The 17,978-nt window shown below is 46.8% G+C and overlaps 1 protein-coding gene across 1 annotated transcript in view; it reads right to left on the bottom strand.

Annotated features, from left to right (window-relative positions):
• The window catches only part of LOC149365220 (uncharacterized), a 70,503-nt gene that overhangs the window by 26,255 nt on the left and 26,270 nt on the right, over positions 1-17,978 (bottom strand). Inside the window, exon 2 of the mRNA XM_089540971.1 lies at positions 4,180-4,296. Coding sequence (XP_089397097.1) covers positions 4,180-4,296 — 117 coding nt within the window. The remainder of the gene's footprint in view (positions 1-4,179; positions 4,297-17,978) is intronic.

Raw genomic sequence — 17,978 nt, 5'->3', positions numbered from 1 at the left:
TTTCTAGCACAATATCCCTTCCGTCCTTCAAGAGGTCTGTTGTTACCTGATCCTCACCATCTGCTTTCCTCCTTTGTATAGCTTTTAAGGCTTTCTTTACTTCCTCTTTCGTTAATGGGGGGATGTCCCAATGCTGTTCTCGACTGCCTTCCTCTCATTAACGTTCTGATTACATTGGCTACTGTACAAATTTGTGTAAAACTCTTCGGCTACTTTAATTATCCGATCCATATTGCTAATGGCATTGCACTCCTTATCTCTTCACTGCTTTTAGGCTACCTCCGTTCTTGAGGTCATGCTCGATTCTCTCCATATTAAAATTCGCTACGTCGGCTACCTTGCGCCTATTTATCAACTTCGACAGCTCTGCAAATTCTATTCTGTCTGCAGGGTTAGACGTCCTCAAGCTTTGGCGTTTCTTAATCATATTTTTGGTCTCCTAAGATAGCTTCCCGGTATACTGTGGAACAATCCTACCACCTACTTCTATTACGCAGTCCGTAATGATAGTTGTGAAATTATTGATCACTGTTTGAACATTACGAATGTCTTCCTCAGTTAGATCCGAACAACAGTTTTGCAGCGATATCCTGAATTACTCTACTTTCCCTCTTACAGCTAACTCGTCTACGGGCTTCCGCTTCAGTAGCTCTCTCCGTTTCCTCTTCAAATGTAAGCTAATTCGAGACCTTACCATTCTGTGGTCGCTACAACGCACCTTTCCGGGAACCACCCCATCCTGCACGAAACCAGGGTGAGCGCGTCACATGAAGTCTTTTTCATTTTTAGTCTCATCATTCGGGCTCTTCCACGTCTACTTCCTATTATTTCGTTTCCGCAAGAAGGTAATCATGATATGTAAATTATTTCTATCTGCGAACTCTAATAATAACTCTCCCCTACTGTTCCTAGAACCTACCTAACCTTCGCATTAGTCGCCCATCAGTAGAGTGACTGTGATTTTACTTTGTGCATTGGCGATTCCAAGTCTTCATAGAGGCTTTAAGGAAAAATGATAGGTGTAGCGTTAAAAGATCGGAAGCGGGCGGAGTGGGTGAGGGAACAAACACGGGTTAATGACATCCTGGTCGAAATCAAGAGAAAGAAACGGGCTTGCGCAGGGCAAGATAATCGCTGGTCCTTTGATTTCTCATACATTTGTAAGCTTCTCAAGGGCGAGGTTGTGTAGCCTTAGCAAGGATGGCGTTCGTGTCGCGATCATGTTCGCCGATCCAGCTCCCCGGCGCACACAATTTGGCAGGTTCACTCAGATCATGAATGGTAGTTTACAAATGTCCCCGAAAAGAACGGTGTACAACAGTTGTATATTACCGGTCGTCAGCTATGGGGCAGAAACGTGGAGGCTAACGAAAAGGGTTCATCTTAAGGACACGGAAGCGAGCTATAGAGAGAAAAATGATGGGAGTAGCGTTATCAGCCAGAAAGAGGGCAGAGTTCGATAGGCAACAAACGCGGGTTACTGACATCGTAGCCGCAATATAGAAGAAACGGGCTTGGGCAGGACATGTAATGCGAAGGCATGCGCAGCAGGGTGCGGGGATACGGTGGCCGCAACTGACAAAGGACGGGTTAATTGGAGAGGCCTTTGCCCTGCGGTGGGCGTAGTCAGGCTGATGATGATGGTGGTTATGGTGTCTTAGGAAGGGACCGGTTTGTAGCCGTCTAAGGTGGCACTCCTCGGTTCTGTCGAGACCCTTGGGTGTAGCCCCCTGCAGAGGCTTAAACGATTTGTAATCTCGGCGCAAGAGATTAGTGGGATTAGTACGAATGCAGAGGCAGAACCGGGGGACTGAGTGGAACCCCGGGGAAGGAACGCTTGGGCGGCCGCGTGGGCACCCTCCTTCCCCTCCACCCCCTGTTGACCGGGAACCGACACAATTCTTTTTTCACTAGTGGCCGAAACGAAATTGCTTCTATTTGCCCACACCATTGTGCGGGAGAGCGGCGATATTCCACTGCACACCTACCGAGAGTACGACATTATGTATACGCGGCGTCGGAGTGGGTGGAGCCAGTGCGATCTCCACTTCCCCTAGCATTAGGCGTCGCCAGTTTCTACTACCGACGTTAATGTTCTAATTTTTTTTTTAACATACAGCGATAGCGTAGAGCTAGAGTATCCGGCTCGCTTGCAACAGTACCGGGGTTCCGATCCAGATGCAGCGCAATTCTCCACCGAACAAGAAATAGCCTCCGGAGTTGATGAATTGCATAACCTCGTCGGGGTTGCGGCCTGATCTCGGTGACCAGAACCGCCAACGCACTCCCTCATCAGAACAGGATTTCGCCACCGCAGTGCAGTGCTTGGCCACAACCATCTATATGAATAAGGCCTGGACTGGGAACACTTGGGGATAAGAGTTGATGGAGAATACCATGATGATTTGCGATTCGCTGATGGCAGAGCCTAGTTAAGTCAGTCCGGAATGAACTGCAAAGCATGATGACTGAGTTAGACAGGAAGAGCAGAACGGTGAAGCTAAACAATTCTAAGGACAATTAGGATGCGGGATTCGAACGCATATATATGTCGGTGTTGTGATTTTGTGATATATTGAGGTAAATAATGAGAGAGGTACAGTACGTTAAGTACAGTTACAAAGCGCTGTTTATTTCCCACGGACACTTTTTCTTTGCGTAACCATCCTGTCCCAGTCTTTGGTTGTCATGAATATGGCTTTGTGGCCGGAGCAATGGATGGAGATTTGTTCACCTTGCTGCATCAATGCGTGATTCATCGGCAGACGCTTTAGTCTACGAAGCAAACGTTGTGAGTGTCGTGGCCGACGCGGACAATCTGTCGCGTGCAGCACATTTTACAGCCCGCTAACAGAGTAGAACATGGCGCTACTGCGAGAAGGCAGCGCGTGTGCTCCGCAGACAAACCGGCCCCTACCCTAGCCATCTATCTGCGCTTTCAGAAGGGAAACTCTTGAATGTGTGCCCTCATCCACGAGCGAGCTCCCAAAATAACCTCAACTACTGGATTTTTCACTAATTTTCTTTTTTACCAGGATGGGGCTGCTTTTGTGCGATTAAGTCGGCGTGACGGGTGCAGTTCCTTCACCTGCCCATTTCCTTTGTGTTGGTGCAGTTGTAGGGCGCGGCACTTGCCTCGCTCTTGAGGTGCGAGGAGGACAGAAGAAAGCAACGAGATGGCGACACAGTGGGGGAGGGACGAAGATGAAGAAGAAACGCCCGGCGCAATTCGACTGAGCGAGTTCCACTCGGCCAGCTGTAGCTATCGCGTCAATCCAGCTTTAACCGGAGCTAAACCATGGCCAATTTTTTTTGTTCAACTGTTAATTTTTCTCTCCGGTGTATGTCCTATTCTCCACGGTCGCACCTATGGTCGTACAAGTATCTTCCTTTTATTTTGTCGGACGGTAGTTCATCCACGCCTTCAAAGTAGTGGAGTGCCTTCCTAAAATTTCTGCACTGTTCGCGTTTGGCTTTTGTATCGATTTTTCACAAATAAATCTTTAAGCAAGGTACTAGGCACTCTGCACAAAGTTCATAGAACATGTCTTACAAGTCATCGGAACACCCGCCTTTGGAAACATGAAAATTTTCAGCAGAGACCTCTGCCTGCAAATCCAAACTGTTCATATCATCCCGCACTATTCCAAATTGAAACAAAAACCAAAATATTCCTTAAAGATAGCTTTTTGACAATCATCATGGGCAAGGCTGTTGCCAGAAAGGTGAGGTGGTATGGCTGCAGTACATTTTCTATCACGCTTTAAACGTTTTTTTTTTCCTCAGAGTTACAGGGTTATCCCTCGAAAGGGAAGCTAGGCCCCTATTTCAGACTTAGTCTTCACATTTCGCAACGTCGCAACGCGAGTTTCAATAATGCTCACCCTTCACCAAAAGCACAGTTCAGCACTGAGCACTGAACTGTACTCACAATCAGTTTGGAGCTCACACTGAAGGCCATAATTGGTGTGTTCACAGACCAAATATCATCACCTTGTGATAGATCATAAACATCCTCGCTACAAAACAACAGTGTCAGCATGGGGAGCGCACATACTGTATAGGCATCAAAGAAATTTTCCCTTTCCGTAGCCCTGCTGCTACTCGCCCAACTGTCCGTGCTCGTGCATTTACCGCATGACATTTGGGAATGCAGACTGAAATGAGTGGTGGGCTCACCATGTGCCGGTCCTCGTCGACGGTGAGCTCTGCCGTCCACAGCTTTAATTGGGGCTACTTGGAGAACACGTCCAGCACCTCCAGTCATCCAACGCCACGCCCGCGTCCAGTAGTGACCTGCACAAATTCGTTTCGGAGACATTAAACAGTGGCCTCTTAGTAGCCGTGATGTCACACATTTCCACAGCACCCAGTACCAGCTAGGGCGCGCCCCTGCGACAGTTTCATCAGCGCGTCTTTCCAATAGTGGAAGGGCGGATGCAGTTTCGTGACCATCGGAGCAAGACGCCGATGTGTTGCTCCGCTCAAAGCTATTGCATTAGTGCGTAAGTGTATGTCTGTGACGAGCTGTGATAGCCTTTCGAAACGACACCAACCTCCAGAGGGCACGGATACATGTGTCGCAGCCATCCCTGTCAACGTGAGCAGTACCCGAGAGTGATTCTCTTTGCTAGGGCCATTTCGTCAACAGCGGCTGCGATACTAGTCTCGCCCTTCTGCTAACCCTCGGCATGCCGCTGACACGACAGCACCTCAAACCTGATCCGTGCTCTCAAGAAGGTGCAAGCGAGAAAGGACCAGTGGTGAGTTTCAGAATAATAGATGGAAAAAAATTGCGTGTTATTTCACGCCTTAGTTGAGAAAAACCGAAAGCACTGTAAACAAGCGTCGAGGAAGTGCAGGAGACACTGGGACTGAAGTCTGAAGCGCGCTGCACACAGCTTCCGTTGCGGCATTCCGTTCCAACTGTTTTCCTTCTCTTTTATTCGATTTCTGAGGGGGATCGGTTTGCATGGAAGCGCTCGTAGGCCTGAATGAATAACAAATAATATCTATACTGACATGCTGTATTCTCTACGATCATTTTAATGTCAGAAATAGTTTTGGGGTCAGGAACAAGGTTTTTTTTTAGAAATGAGAGCTTTGTAATATGTATAATTTATCTCTTTGCGCAGAGGCTTTCTGACTGTCCATTCTATTTGAGTTTGAGTTTCTGCGTGTTTTCATCTCCCTAGCGATTGCTTCGCTCTAGAGAAGCCTGCAGGCAGCGGTGCGCAGCTCCCGGAAACTAGCAAAACCCGACCGCGAAGGATGAATATAGTGAGTGTTCAACTTCAGACTTTACGCATGCTTTTTTTCGGTATACCACTGTCGACGGTGTACTGCTATCTTCTAAGTATTACTCTTACAAACATAGATTATTGAGAGGCCGGCAGTTCACAGTAGCATCCAAAGTTTTTAAAATAACAACGGCTACCTGCAGCGTGGTGGCCCAACAAACGTTGGCTGTTTCGACGAGTTACGTGCACAAGGGAGTTTGCTGTGCCTCCAAGCGTCTTGAAAGCACGTGTATTTTGGATCGATGTAGCCACGTAACTCGACGAAATAGCCATAATTGGTGAGCCCATAGAGTCCAGGGTAACGAAATTATAAAAACTGATAGAGATATTACGATAGGCTACAGCGACAGCGTACATGGTGCCTCTCGGATGCCTTGTTGGAGTTGGAGTAAACGTCCGTGTTGTTGTCTTTCTTGTGTTGTGTGCTTCCAGCGGCCATCTACGGTACCTGAAGCTACTGTCCTCATGTTCGTGTCTCGTAACGTTGGTACTGTAGAGCGTGAACTGAACAATGAGAAATTAACTAGCGGCAATTGCTGCTGACACCGGGCCGTGTGGTCTAACCTGGAGCCCCAATCATTCGAGAGTCACAGACCATTGCTTGTACTGCGTCTATCACCCGCACACTCCGCATTTTTGGTTTTCCTTACGGAAACTCTCTGCTCTCCTGCCCTGTTCTATCACTTCATTTTCGCAGTCCGCTCATATTTTCATCTCTGATCATTAAAGCGAAGAATGTGCCAAAACTCCGACTTAGGAAGATATAAAGGATGTTTCAGCGAATACCTGTACATTTTTGTTTAAATAGAATTTTTGCATTAGTTTTTTAGAATTTGGAAGTCGTGGTTACCCTCGGCGCTGTGATCCAAGAAATTCTGGCTACATCGCACCGAAATACATGCGCTTTCGAGAGACTTGCAGGCAAAGCTACCTCTCCAGTGCACGTAACTCGTCGTTAAATCCAAAATTTATTGGACCAGAGTTGCTAGGGTAACCACGTTTTCGAAATTCTAAAAACTGATATGGTGGGCTACAAGCCCCTCGGTAATTGTTTCCAAGTTCACTATTTAATATTAGTCAACCATTCTGCGAGTTAGCACGTTGTAGCTAGATGTACTACAGCGCTGACAATGCCATGTTGAAAAAGCCTATTTAATAAGAGAATGTATACTGCCTTCAGTGAAACACCCTGCGAATTCAGCTTTCCGCGCACAATATCAATTATGCGGTTCGTGCTGTCTTGCAGAACCAATTTCTCAGGCACTGTATCCGCCGAAACAGAATGTAGACATCCCGCATCGTACCGCCGCGACTTTCAATAAAGCTCACCCTTCACCAAAGGCACACTTCAGCAGTACACTGAGGAGTATGACTGCTCTGTTTTCTGCATGCTGATTTTTAGCCCTACCGTTCCAACCAAATTCAGGCCTCGGAATACCTCCTGTAAACACGCGGTCAATAGACATCGTAAATGGAATACATTGGCGGAAGAAAACGAGGACGCTAAAGACAGGTCAAGCGCCCTCTGGTCCTCGTTTTCTTGGGCAATTGCATTTCATTAGCGATGTCTATTCACTAACTAGCCCAAACTAAAGTCTTGCGGTCAACAGCATTGCCGAGACAACGTCTCCCTTCCTGACGCCCTTCCTTATGGGAGTTTTATCGCTGACGTTATGGAGGACTAAGGTAACTGTGCAGTTGCTATCGAACTCGGTCAGTACTTTCATATAAGGCGCGTGATTTCCTCTCAGTCAAAAGCTTTCTCGTTATCAATGAAGGCAATATATAGGGGTTGGTTATATTCTGCACATTTCTCTATCACCTGATTGATAGTGTGAGTATGATCTATTGCGGAATATTCTTTATGAAAGCCTGCATGATCATTCGGATAATTGAGGTTTAAGGTTGTCCTGATGTAAACACCTTGTAGGCAACAAACAGTAAGCTGATCAGTCTAATTTTTCAAGTCCTTAGCGCCTACTTTCTTACGAATTAAGATAATGTTAGCGTTCTTCTAAGCTTCTGGTACATTGGAAGTCAGAAGACATTGCATATACAGGGTGGCTAGTTTTTCTAGCACGATTTCCCGTCCGACCTTCAACAGATCTGCTGTTACCTGTTCCTCACCAGCTATTTCCCCTCTTGTGCGCTACTGTCTCTCTCATTAACTTTCCGATTACGTTGGTTACTGTATGGACTTGGGTAGAACCGTTCGGCTACTTTAACTATCGTTTCCATGTTCCTGGTGACATTGCCCTCCCTGTCCCTTAACGCATATTGTTTTTACCTATGCCTAATTTCGTCTTCACCGCTTTTAGGCTGCCTCCGTTCCTTAGAGCATGCTCGATTCTCTTCATATTAAACTTCGATAGCTCTGCTAGTTCTATTCGGTTTGCAGAGTTAGACGCCCTCATGCTTTGGCGATTCTTAATCAGATCTTTCGTCTCCTTTGCTGGTATCCTGTCGAAACACGCTACGGCGCACTCCGCAATCATAACTGTGAGATTATCGTTCGTTGTTTGAACATTAACATCGTCTTCCTGAGTTATCTGCTTTATCTGTTCTGTAGAAAAATCTTAAATTCGTCTCTTTTCCCACTTCAAACGTAGGCTACTTCGAGATCCTGACATTCTGTTGTCGCTACAGCGCATAGTAAAAAGTCCATTTCATTTCTAGTCTCACCATTGGTGCTAGCCCTTCCACGTCCAAGCTGTTATCTCGTCTGCGAAAGAAGGTATTAATGACCTATAAATTATTTCTATCTGCGAACTCTGCTTACAAATCCCTCCTGCTATTCGTAGAACCCATCTAATAGTCGCCAATGAATACATGAAGTGCTTCCTTGAAAGTTATTTTTTTTTCTTCCAGGCTGAACACGACGTCGAATACGCGGGGTGATCCCCTTCACATTTCGTGCACTGCAGTGCAGCTTTGCAATGCTCGGATTCATGATCACGTGAGTGCGCACTTGGCGAAGGTGTAGTGGCCGCGACAACTGTGAGGGCCATGGTCGAATTTTTGAAAGCTGAAGCAACGTTGAGGATAAGGGACAAAGGGTCGTACATTTGCTTTCAGATATCCTACTCCTATGGATTCTGGGAGCTGGCTAAAGGCAAAAGTGAAGACTAAAGTGCTTTGTGGGTATTTCCTTATTATCTTTACAGATCTTCATTTTGCGGGCTTCAGGGACGTTTTGTTTTTTGAGACCTTCCAGCATTTCTTCTTCGGAGAGATTCAAGAAATCGTATTCTGAAATGTCACCTTTCACTGCGTTCAGCGATCGATGCGCTTGGCTACGCGGATCTGGAGGAGCACACCGTCGCTGGCTAGTTATGTTACCCAAGGCTTCCGTCAGAGATTTCGAAACAATGAAGGGTGATATTTTTCTGCTTCTTCACTGTGTATCCCATGCTGCCTCGGGAGAATCTTTGTTATGAACTGAGCCATTACTTTGGTCCGCACTCTTCGGCCGCAGTGCCGGCCGCCCGCCATGGAGACCAACGAAGGCACGGGGCAGGGACTTGAAAGCAAGCCCTGCCCTCGCCATCTGTACAGGGTCGTCCACTCTTAGTTAGAATGCGCTAGCGCATGGCCGTGCTGTTTGGAGGGTCACTGCGTCCGAAACGGCTGCGCATCGAAGCAAAGTGGCAGATGACGCGAAGCACCACGCCCAGGCACACCTTCTCCTGCGATACTTTGCTGCGATGAGCGACTGTGTCGCACGCGGTGGCCCTCTGAAGAGTGCGGCCATGCGCTAGCGCATTCTAACTAAGAGTGGATGACCCTGTACACCCCACCTGTACCCCAAAATGACATAACGAACGGTAGTTCGCCACACAAGGTTAACCCTCGCCGCCGGGAAAAAGGAAAAAGTCAATAAGAGAAGAGATGACGAGACAGTTGTGACAAAAGAAGATACGAAAGTTAAGGATGAAGGTGAGGACAACAAAAGGCGGCTGCCGATTTCCCCCGGTCAGGTCAGGGCGGAGGTGCCGTCTACACAAAGCTGGGGCCAAAGTTGTGTGTGGCCTCCGCCGAAGGGCCTTAAAGGTCCAAACGCTCGGCATCGGCTCAAACACCAGGATCCCCTTTTCCCCGGACACGGCGATGCCACGCACTGCTCACCCTAGTCCCGCTGCGGGGATTTCTCGGCGGATACTCGAGAACCCGTGCTGTCGCAACTCAGCAACATCTGCATATAGCAGATGCCCCTGCGGGGAGTGCCTGCATTCGTGTAATAGTGTTTTCCTGCATGCGTGCGAAACAGAGAAGTATGCGCTGCATTTTGTCGTATTTTTTTCGTTAGTATGCAAGTACAGTACCCGCTGGCCAAGGCTAGAGTATATGGTACAGTGTTATCTTCTATTACACTTTTCGTGCTTCCAGAAATCCGCAGAATTATATTTTAAACTCGACTCCGTACAAATGCCAACGGACGTTCTGCTGCTCCAAACTTTCATTTTGTCCGTGGTTTCATGCAGCGTCAGCCAATTTTTGCTCGTTTGTTTTCATTTAACTGCGCCATCAATTCGTGTTGACTTTTTCGCGTAAGACTGGTAAACGTCAAGAAAACCAGTAGATGGAAAACATTTTCCATCCGAAGAATAAAACTATACAAGCGAATTTCGACCTAATGTTTGGCAGCCATAAAATTGAAGGTGTGCCAATTGGGGCGTACATACAGATAACGTGTGAAGTAAAATCAACCGAGTTAACCGTGTCCTGTGCCGCCATAGATACATACTGCCTGGGCAGGTAAAGGTCTTTATATTTAACCTGTATTTAATCCCGATGATTAGTTACTGCCTAATTATGTGGGGTGCATCCACAAAACAAAATACACAGAAACGAGCAATCAGATTAATTGTGAATCTGCCATAAAATTCCTATACACACGCATACTTTAAGCAGTTTTGTTTCCTCAACATTAGTGCCACGTAACGGTTCAGACTACTGCGTACGTACGAAAATACAGTTTTAACCAATAACGAACCTATATTGATAGCTTTAAATCTCCATCATTACACATCTGCATTTAATGTGCGACCTTCCTTCCTTCATTTTTACTTATTTGATTTATTAACCATCAAGGAACAATGTGATGCTGTAGTTAAACACACTTCTCATGGAGCTAATATACCAACTCTAGAGAGAAAGCGGCGGCAGCACTCCCATGTAAACCCTGTCTCTTTTTTTTCTAACCGTGGATGGCAGCCATCTTGTTACTTCGCTCATGGTTCCCTGCATGATACAGACGACCTAGACCAAGTTTGACGGTTTAACGTCAATTACAGCGCACTAACCTGGCAACTTCGCCCAGCATGGCCGCCCGCGTCGTAGTGCTCGCTAAAGAGCTGTGCGAGGAACGGTGCTGAGGCTTGCTTACGTACTGTGTTGATTTCTTTTTAGTTCACGTGCGAAATGTTCGCGACTGTGAGCGTACAAAGACAGTTGCAGGTGGGGGTGAATCCTGTGCCGCTCATTATGTGTGGTTTGTGTTTGTGTGAGCCGAGATCAGCGATGATTGGGGGTAAGGTTCAGCAAGGTTTGTTTTGATGTACGGGGCGTTATAAAACATGCATGCCCCATGCATTTTGGCGTTACCGGGAGTCCCTTTAGTAAAGTGTGAACCATCGTCACCTCCTGTTTTCTCCCGCGGTCAGACTTCGTTGGTGTTCCATAATGGATGCGAGGCAGAAGGGAGACGGCACACGCGTATAGTGCAGCGCCTGCCTTTTGTGCTGTTTTCATTTTCTACCACTGCCTGTCAAGATGCGAATTCTGTTTGAATACAACGCGAAATCTGTAACGGACTCCGCTCTGAATGGTTTCATCTGTGTGCACTGAAGCACCAGCGAAGCTTGGTTTGGTTTGGTTTATTGGGGTTTAACGTCCCAAAGCGACTGAGGCTATGAGAGAGAGACGCCGTAGTGAAGGGCTCCGGAAATTTCGACCACCTGGGGTTCTTTAACGTGCACTGACATCGCACAGCACACGGGCTTCTAGAATTTCGCCTTCAAGAAATTCAGCCGTCGCGGCCGGGATCGAACCTGCGTCTTTCGGGTCAGCAGCCGAGCGCCGTAGCCACTGAGCCACCACGGCGGGGCACACCAGCGAAGCGTACATACATGAAAGGACTTTATACAAGAGACGTGTGGGATAAGTGGCGTTCAGAGAGCACCAGCAGAGCATTGTGCACGGTAAAGAGAAATGTTGGAATACAGTTGTCTCGCGTGCAGCTTTCGAAATATTAAAAATTCATGCCATGTTCTGCATAAAAAAATTGACAACCAGTGTATCTTTACAATTACAAGCATGTGAGTACTTGCTATACAACTTGCACTGCAAAGTTACAGCTGGCTTCATAGTTGACAGTTATTTATCTTGAGCAGTTATGTTTGTGAATGCGTTTTTTTAATTTTTTTCTATAAATTCACTGATATTACTGTTGTACACATGAGACAAATAAATATAGCCTGTAAATGATGCCTCAGTCATGCACAATGTACAATTCAATACCTTGCACATCTGTTCACATGCTCGAAGAATGCACATGAAAAAAAAAAATAGAAAGAGTGCCAAGACCTGTGCTCTTAACTGTTCAACACCTAATAGGGCTGCCTTGATGCGATATTGTTGGTGCTTAAAAACAAAGCGTCTTCTACTTAGTATCTTAGTACAGTGATTTCGCATGAACAATGTTGGAATAAATGTTCCATGTCACTCTTCATCATGCCTGTTATTTATACCACAACTGTGCGTCTTGTGCAGATCCCTTCAGAAAGTGTCCCTCGTAGCCTGTGCCACTCTTGGATGTTAAACTCCATAAAACCAAAAAATCAGACCTTCAGAATGCACATGAGTGCCTGTGTAAAAGCTTAAATGTGCAACTGCTTTGTATTTAGATTGTTTTAACACTAATAAATGAATGAGTACTTGCTGAACACTTCAGTGACCTTTGCAGTGTTTCTGCATCACAAGTATAAGGTGTGCTTTAGAAACTGCAACAAAGAATCTTATCTCCTCTACTGCAGTCAAGATACACATTTACCTTGCGTTTGGCGTATCATTGCCATTTATCTGACATAAGACAACACGAGTTATTTGCAATCTAAAGGAATGCAGGCCTGAATTCGACACTGGGATTCTACTTCATAAACAAGCACATTGGCCAGGTTCATTCCTTCAATCCACTGGTGAAGCTACCCCACTACTGTTACTCTATCAACAGTTATTGAATGCCAAGTTTTGATTGTGTGATGGAGGAGCATTTAAGAGAATATACAGTACGGCTAACTGGAACAGCTGGTACTCTGTATTTTGTAATAAATATGTGGCATGTACAAAAACCCCAGGGATTGAAATTAATCAAAAATCCTCTTCTGCAACGTGCTTCATATCCCAAGTGCAAATTTGACTTGTCAGAGGAGACAGTGCATCTTCTACCTTTTTTATGTTACCTGCAAGCACTTGCGTGGAGACTTCCCTGATGATGCTGCTATTGAGGGGGGGGGGGGGGGTTGTGGTGTAGACTTGTCCTGAAGCAAAATCAGTTTTGACCTGAGGTTCTAGCTATTTATCTGAAGCATCTCGCCTACTTTCGCTTGCGTGGGGACTTTGTTGTGGGTGTGTGCAAGTGCTTGCAGGGGGATTTGCATATACGTGAAAGACATGAGAGCGCAAAACGGCAACACGGACGAGTAAGGGAGCAGGACGAGCGCTGCACTTTCAATAGGATTTATTCAAAGAAGAACGTTTATATAGCATTTGCCCTTATCCATGTTCTTGATCGCATGGATTGGTTTTGCGCTCTCATGTCTTTCACGAATATGCACCAACAAGCCCAGCTTCAAGTACTTCTAGCCAGATTTGCATATAGGTGAGGTGACCGGTTGGCTGAGATACTTTGTCACACTAATGGCCTGAAGTAAAAACATTTACATTACCGGAGGTACCAGCATTCGGATTCATTGTGTTTTACCTGCAAGCGTGGGAACTTCCTCAAGGGTGACTGAGCTCGTGAGGGGGTTGAGGACATTGTCTGTGAACTGTCTGCTTCTGAGCTTGCGTGCTCCTACATAGATATACCCTGATATAAAAATTTTGTTGCCTGAAGCATTGGCCTTTCTGCTCACCTAACCTTACCTGCTTGCATTTTTGCTGTGACATAAGTGGCGAACACTGCAATCCTGAAATAGCACTGTGAGGTGTGCTTGCAACCTGAAGTAAAAGTATTGCACGAACTGAGGCACTCACTGTATTATAACCTATCACCCTACGCAGACAGACTTGGTGAGACACCACGACCTCTGTCAGAATTCTGTGTAATAATGTAGACATGCCTAACACACAGTCTCTCCTGCGTAAACCCTCCCATCTAGTGCACCACTCTGAACTGCTGATACATGGTGCATTTTATTTATCATGAACCTGATTCTTTTTATGCTGCATTGCTGCCTTTACTTTCGTACTGACATACCAGTTAGTAAATTTTTAATATTAACTTAAATATTTAGTGTTTTGTTGAAGAGTTAAGTTTACCTCTTTTAACTTACGATTTGGCTGTAAAGGCTGTAGCTAGGTTCAGCATAATTTTCAAAACTCACTCGTAAAAAGCATTAAAATTTCGCACTGAATGCAGCTTCTACTAGACATAAACAGAGAGCAGCCACAATTTGCACCTACCTGCTCACTATGTACCCTTTGGAATATCGTTGGCACTGCATATGGTTTCAAAAAGTGCCTGGTGTGGCTGCTGTAAAAGCATGACAGCTCAAAATGTCTTGATCAGATCCTCTGCCCTATATGTAACTAGGCAGTGGTGTTGTAATAGTGCTTAGCAACTTTTGCAGAAAGTTTTTATTGTTCTGAGGAATTCATCCACTGCTTCACTACCAGGCCTGTAATATATACCACTAAACGTAAGGCTCCACGAATTAATGCTTGTCAAGCGTGCTGCATGCGTAAAAAAAATCTTAACGAAAAAAACGCGCGACAGTGCCGTTATGAATTTTCCAGAGAACATTGCTCACACATGAAGCGAAATGCCCGATCGCTTTTGACACCTTTTTTTTGCATATGATGCACGATGGCGGCATTCTTCTGAAACTCTGTGCAAGAGCGAGGCAAAGCGGTAGATAGTGTCGCTCGGTGCGTGCCTAGGCAATTCGCCGGCAAGCGCCGGCAATTCGCCGCGAACGCTGCCGACGGGTCTAGCGTCCAGTTTCTTGTACGCGATCGACCGACGTGCGCACGAGAAATACGTTCGACCAATGTGCGCACCGGAGACGACTGGCGTCTGCAGTGCTTTCCCGGCACCGAATCAGACATCGAAAAACAAAACCAGCAGAGAAGCCAGCGCTCGTGCGAAAGACCGCGGACCGAGCGGCGGGAGTGAGTGATTCCGAAGTAGACATGGCGCGGAGAGGTGTGTAATGCAGTGCGTAATGGGCGTATTAAACTGCCGTATCTTAATTCTGTCCTGCAGCCTACGCGGTAAGTAGCAATGAACTAGAATCCCTCGGTAACCTACAGCTGCTACAGCACACGAAACGAAACCGAAACTTTCGTAAGTTCTGTGGCACACGTCTGTATATTTCAATGTTTAGAACAATAAAAGAATTAAGTGTAACGCTTAAGCACCTTCTTTGACGTTTACAGTTCTAGAGGTTTATTTTTAATGTGTTCTGTGTCGATACATTGAAAATGATCTCTTAATTTTCAATACCACGAACCACAGATAAGTACAGGGAGTAACAAGATGGCGCTGCTCAAGTGTATCCTTGGAGGACATGGAGGAAGAAAAAACTAGGAGGGAGCATGACGTCACAATCGTGAAGCCTAGTCATAAAAAATAAAATGGAAAGCATCATGGGAAATAGGCCCTCACGTGACAAGGCAGCGGTAGCTCTTAGCCGTATTTCGGTTTCGGTTTCGCTCTGTCGTTCTACGAGCAACTGCGCGAACATTTGCTTATGTTCACTGACGGCTCCGTGGTGAGCACAAACTGCTCGCTCGTCGCAGCGGCCACCATCCCCGAGCGACGCGTGCGCTGACTGCGGCGCAGTGGAGACATTGGAGCGCATGCTCCTTCGCTGTGCCGCTTCTGCAGTGCCGCGTCGCGAGATGCTCGCGGTCTACAGGGCGCTGGGAATCATCCCGGACAGTCTCGAAGCGCTCCTGTGGCCGCGCGGCAGTACGCGCACCCGTGACAGAACAATGGTGAGCCTCTGTGCGTTCATCGAGCAGGCGGGCTCGACTTCCCGCTTGCTCTTCGCCAGGTAGTGCACGCGTGACACGAACGCTCCGTGGGTGCTACCTCGGACGGTATACGCGGCCGGGCGCCCCACCCCGGCCGCTAGTGCAGTGTGCTGCGCGCGCGATTAGCCCGAGACAGGACGCTACGTGCGCGCGGCTATGTATACATACAGTTTACTTCTTTTTGTAAGTGATTGTGCGCAGTGGCCGGGAGACCCCACGCACGGGCAGACGTAAAGCCGCCGGCACTCTCTCTCGACAGCGAGAGAGAGAAATACTTGACTGCTGCATTTCACGTCGGAACAGCGTATGGGCGCGAGCATATTCGGCGCGACTTGTACCTCGGAAATAGCAGAGAACGGCGGGCCCATTGGCGGGCCGAAGTCCGCCTGCCCGAGAAATAGAATCTTGCGCAGCGCGCCGGAGCGCTCGTTAAACACGTCCGTCCGCCGTGAGCGCTCTGGAAGCCACTGCGCCCTCTACAGTGCACCCAAGAACTGACAGAGTGTTATCAACAGAAGTGTTGAGACGCGGAGCCTTCAGACAATCTCGAGCTCGGTACGCATTCCGCCAAAGCTGCAACACAGCCGCTGCGCTTCTGCGCTACATCAGAGCACGGACGTTCACTAAAAAGCACCGCTGGTTGGCAGTCTGGTAACTGTGTGGGGGGGGGGGGGGGGCCTATTTCCCAAGAGTCAGTGCGCAAAAGGGCCCTCGGCAGCGGCGTCAGAAGAGAGAGCTTGCAGAGGCTGAGCGCGCTCTCTCCTAGTTTTCTTTCCTCCATGTTGGAGGAGGCATGGAGGAAAAAAAACTAAGGAGGGAGCATGACGTCACGCGGCCAGCGTTCGCAAGCCGAGTGTTTTGAAGTCGTTTTCTCCCTCAGTTTTTCGCTCTCCGAGCCGGTCCTTTATGTTTTGATTCCGGTATGTTTTAGTGCGCGCGTATGTGCGACCCGCGGCGCGGGCGTTTACAGCAAGGAAAATGCTCTACAGTTAGTCTGCCGCGCTAATCGGCGCATGCGCGCGCGCAGCGAGGCTACACTTTACCGCACGCTATCACGTGGTGCGATCACGGGGGGGGGGGGGACACACTTTCTTTTTTTGCTATATCTTTACTTGTTAAGACTAAGCTTCAAGGTTGTCGCCGGACGCTCCCTCCTCAGTTTTTTTTCCTCCATGCTTGGAGGAAGGAAAATTAGAGGAGAGGCCGTCACGTGACATTTTGTGAAGCCGAAAACAAGCTCGGCGCCATCTTGTCCGGGCTGACGTCATGCTGACGTTCCGCCGCCGCGCCGATTGCGCGCGCGTTTCAAAGCTAACGAAAGAGCGTGCTACCGCATGGGCACAGGCCCCCGCAGGTTTGCATGTACGGGGTAGATGTTTTGACAAATGCCATTTGTTTGCAGTTAATGGCTTTGTTGTAGAGCAGAATCCTTTGTGTTGTTGTATATCATGTGAAAATATTGTAAATAGCCACGTTTTTCCGTATGAGTTGTTTTTTGTGAGAAAATAAATGTTTTTTTATGAATGAAGTTCTCGGGATCCTGTGTGCATTCGTATATTTATGTAGATATTGCAGTGAACAAAACTAACCCTTCGCATTTATTAAAGAAGAAAAATCTCTAAGGTATTGTTTAAGCGCAGGGTCTATTTCTTTTTACCGGCGGCGTATAACACTCCCCGAAAAATACTTCTGCCTACGCCACTGGTAGTGGCTGTATTGTGAAAGAATAAAACTTTACTCATCTGCTTCGGCGCACGTGTCTACATTGAGTTTAGAATAACCTAAGGGCGCGTGTGATCAATGAATACGTAAAGTCGGGATCGAATTAATCGCAGGTGTAAGCAAGATGCCGGTAGAAACTACAGCGAGTGCATAAAGGTATACGCAACAATAGTCGCATATAAAATCAACGGTAAATTTCACATTCAACCGAACGAGCCCCTGCATTCTTTACTGAGTATGGCATGCAATAGTCACCAGTAGCTCAGGTTTTTTGAGTCATTTGTGCAAAAATATTTTGTCAAATTTTATAAGAGCTTTGGGGAACGTTCTAAAATTAAGAGATTTCACATACCGATTGCCTGAAAGCACTTTCTTTTTCTTCTTCCTTTATTTTTCTTTTTTCTCTCTCTTTTTAATGCTGTGTGTCTTGGATTTCAAAGTGTATTTCATGAAGCTTCCGAACAAACTATCCCACCTTAATGCAGTGTAAAGTACTCCCTTTAAACTTAAGCTTCCTGAAATGTTTTAGTATATGGCTACCCTGGAAGCCTTCCATGTACAGCTTGCTTGCACGAGACTTATATTTGAATGGTACTCTGCAACACTTTCTATTTGAGAGCATAATGATTTTTGAGTGGACAGCTGTCAAATGTGCTCATGAGGTAGTAAAAAAAATCCTTTGGTAGAATGAGTCTA

The sequence above is a fragment of the Amblyomma mixtum genome, chromosome 1 (genome assembly GCF_055824585.1).
Source record: "Amblyomma mixtum isolate Tamu chromosome 1, ASM5582458v1, whole genome shotgun sequence".
Classification (NCBI taxonomy): Eukaryota; Metazoa; Arthropoda; class Arachnida; order Ixodida; family Ixodidae; genus Amblyomma; species Amblyomma mixtum.
The sequence above is the reverse complement of the archived record's forward strand: the minus strand, read 5'-3'. Positions and strand labels throughout refer to the sequence as shown.